At 23.8% G+C, this 3,911-nt stretch overlaps 1 protein-coding gene across 1 annotated transcript in view; it reads right to left on the bottom strand.

The window, feature by feature from the left end:
• Window positions 1-3,911, bottom strand: part of LOC102605927 (probable inactive purple acid phosphatase 27) — a 10,073-nt gene that overhangs the window by 4,018 nt on the left and 2,144 nt on the right. The window contains exons 2-3 of the mRNA XM_006362390.2: window positions 2,734-2,825; window positions 25-100 (exon numbers count right to left, since the gene is read on the bottom strand). Coding sequence (XP_006362452.1) covers window positions 25-100; window positions 2,734-2,825 — 168 coding nt within the window. The remainder of the gene's footprint in view (window positions 1-24; window positions 101-2,733; window positions 2,826-3,911) is intronic.

Below are 3,911 nucleotides of genomic sequence, written 5' to 3'. Positions count from 1 at the left end.
TATATGAAATGAATTTAGAGATACCTTTAAGGGGGCAGTACACAAAAATGGAGCTCCAAATTGTTGTTCATCTATGGTAACTGGGGGACAAATGGATTCACTGCAATTAAAACATTTACTTGTTAATTAGATTAACAAAAAGTAAATTAGGTGTAATTAGATAATTTGACCTTTACTACGTGAAATTGAATGTATTTAGGGGGGGCAAATAAATACACTCTAGTTATTCTCAAGGAAAAAAACAGGATAGCTTGATGTACTAAATTTTCGTAACATAATTTGAAAAAGGTTAGACCATAAGGATCTAATGTGCACAATTTTATTTGTATTCCTGCAAAAGATTGTTTCAACAACTCAAACTCGTGACTTCTCGATTATATTACGATAACTTTAATATGTTAAAGTTTCCTTCTCTAATCATTTTCAAGAGGGAGGCAAAAAAATGTTGTAATTACCAAATGACCTTTCAAATTCTTTCTATTACACATTAAAACTTATTTACATAATAATTACGTCTCATATTTAGTTATCCAAATTACTCCCTCCGTCCACAATTATTTGTCAGGGTAAGGTCATGCACACCCCTCAAGAAAAATTTAATACAAGGTGTAATTTGATTAATATAACCTTACTATATCAAGAATACCAAAAGTCTACATAACTTTTCAATTGAACTACACTATCATTAAGGGCAAAATTGGAAAAAAGTAATTAATTGTTTCTTGATTGTTTAAATTGACAATTAATCTTGGACATCTATTTTTAGTATACCTGCCAAACAATTGTGGACGGAGGGAGTACTAAAAATAGTTTTTTCTAAATTATTTGTCACTTTACAAAATCAAGATAGGGTTAATTTTATTTTATTTTCATTTTACCTTTACAATTTATTCTCTTTGAAAGTGTAAGTAAGTTGGTAATGTTTCAAAAAGTTTCTTTAAGGAGTAAATTAGTAGAATTATTCTTTTTATTTATGATTTTTTTTTAAAAGATATGTAAATGAATAACTAATATAAGACAAAGAAAAATACAAATAAACAAACCATTATTATTACACTATATATATTGTCTTTAATTATAATTATTACACTATATATATATATATATATCGTCTTTAATGTCTGATAGTATTAATTAAGGTACTTGGTTGTGTAATTTTATTGAAGGTTGTTTGATTACACCTTAGCTTAATTATGATTACCCAAAATGATTACTATGTTCTAAAGTATTATAATAAATAAAATAATGACGTCACGTGAAAAGTATAAATATGAATATGGGTTGGTGGAAAAGTACTGTTTAGACATTAATGATTAACACAATATGCTTAGCATAATTCAACCAACAAAATAGATTAAACAAAAAAGTCAAAATAAATTATTATTTTTTAACAAAAGTGGCCTAGTGAGCTCCTACTTCAATTATTCAATGTCTCAAAACACTTGTACTCCTTAGGAGGAGTGTTTAATTATTTATCTTAAAATATAATATTTTTTTAAGTATTTATTTTATTTATGTGCTATAATTAAGATGTTTGTAATCTTAAAAAATAATTATTATTAAGGGTCAGTCTTATTTTAGTTGGTTTGTATTTATTAAATTAAAAAATAAAAAAAGGGTTAAAATATAGAGTAAAAGATTGTCACTCATTGAAATAGTGATGAAATTTTGGTGAATAAAAATATTTATGTGACCATTTATAAATTCGTTCATGTCCAAGTATAATTTTATCAATTTTTAAATTCTATTTTCAAAAAAAATATTTTTTTCCCTAAGTTTCAATCAAATATATAATCAAACATCTATTACACCTTTTAACTACACCTAAATGTGCAGCTAAAAATATATTTACTATACTTCTACTTCAACTTTGAAAATGACAATCTAAATTATCATGGAAAGTGTTCATTTATATTCTCGAATTAGAATATTAATAACAAAAATAGTCTTTATTAAATATATTTTAGAACTCAAAGTAAAAAAAAGAAGTAGAAATTTAAAAAATAATAAGAATTCAAATTAAACAGGTGTAGTAAGACTGAGTATATCCAAGGAATAATACAGCAAAAAGTTAGAGGTCACATAAAATAGAATCAATTAACATAATAATAATCATAATTTAAAATTCTTAATAAGTCATCGATCATATCGAAGCTCACCTATCTTTTTCCATCTTCTTATTAAAAAAATAAAAATATTTGGTAGGTATTGCCTAGAAAATCAAATTATGGTGGACCTAGGGACCTTAAAAAATTCTAACAATAATGTTTTACAAGTCACCATCCTAAGTTATTTTTTTTTTGTTATTTCCCGTCGATATTAATAATCGCATCAAAATTTAATTAAATTTGAATATGTATTTGAGATTTAATTAAATTTGAATATGTATTTGAGATTTAATTAAATTTGAATATGTATTTGAGATTTAATTAAAATTTGAATATGTATTTGAGAATGTATTTGAGATTTAATTAAATTTGAATATGTATTTGAGAGTTTTATACGAGAGAATGATAAAATATTACTATTTAATAACGATTACACATCAGGCGAGATATGAATTAAATTTATTTTTTCAATATAATGAGTTGTATACAATCTTTTTTCCCCACATTGCCTTATATTTTTCAGTTCTATTTTGAGTACATTTCAAAAATAAAAAACTCAAATAATTCCTTCTTTTAAAATAATAATAATAATATAATAGAGTTTTTAGAAGGTATAAAGATTTACTTGAACTTTGCAGGATTAAAAACTCCAACCCAATCATCATTTGTAGGATTTGCATTCCTTAGGTTTATTGTAACCCATTCAAAATCTTCACCCTATAATATCATCATCCAAAATTTACATATTATAATTCCAATAAAAAAAATGAAAAGAAAAGGTTGTTTTGCGCATTCAACAATTGAAAGAGTTCACAGAAAAAGGTTGAGTTGCATAATTACAAATCTGTAGATTAATAAATCGATGAATTTGAAATCAAATTTTCAAAAATATGTTATGTATTTATTAATTTAATATGAATATTCAATACATATAAATTTTATCTACTTATTGCATCTTGTTTGGTTGATGAGCAGTAAAGAAAATAAAGCATACAAATTTTAGTTATTTTTTCTTGGAAGGACCATATTTAAATAAACTAAGGGAGAGAATAATTTTCTTTCATTCCTTTCTCGATCTTTACACCTCTTATTTGTCCTTTTTATTCCTCGTATAAGAAAATAGCATAAAGTTTTTTTTTTTGGGAAAATTAAAAAAAATATTACATAAATAATAAGTAGTAGATTACTTTGTCCAGTAATATTTGTCGAACATCTAATGTCGTTATTGAAAAAAAAAAACTTGTGCAGTTTGAAAATTTTGTCTTACTAAGTTTAAACTATAGTAGTAACACGTTGTGTACATTTTTAGCAAAACATTTACTATTATAGATTTAAAAGTTAATAATATAATACTAAAGTGATTTATTATAATTCTTTTTAAAAAAAGATGTTAGAAAAATTTGAAGGTGATAATTTTTTGAGAAATAAAAAGGCTGATTCCACGGTCAAGTAGACAAGATTTGTCCTAAGAAATGTTTGACCAAGATTTTAGAGGATTAAAAGTGCTCTTTTTTTATTGAAAAAAAATGTTTATTTTTAAAAAGTGTAGTGTTAGGCTGAACTTTTGAAAAAAAAAAAGAGTAGTAAAGGAAGTTATTTTTCACAAGTTAAAAAGTATATTTTTTTTTTTAAATGTGTTTTTGAAAAAGATACATTTAGAAGTATTTTTAAAACGCTTAGTCAAATATTAATTACTGTTTAAAAGGGGGTTTTAAAAAAAATTATTGGTCGAACACGATTTTTTATCAAAAATATTTTTTTTCAAAAGCAATTTAAAAAAAATAATAAAAAATAATATATATA

Source organism: Solanum tuberosum, unplaced genomic scaffold (genome assembly GCF_000226075.1).
Source record: "Solanum tuberosum cultivar DM 1-3 516 R44 unplaced genomic scaffold, SolTub_3.0 scf00403, whole genome shotgun sequence".
Classification (NCBI taxonomy): Eukaryota; Viridiplantae; Streptophyta; class Magnoliopsida; order Solanales; family Solanaceae; genus Solanum; species Solanum tuberosum.
Note: the sequence above shows the minus strand (reverse complement) of the source record. Positions and strands in the feature narration are given on the sequence as shown.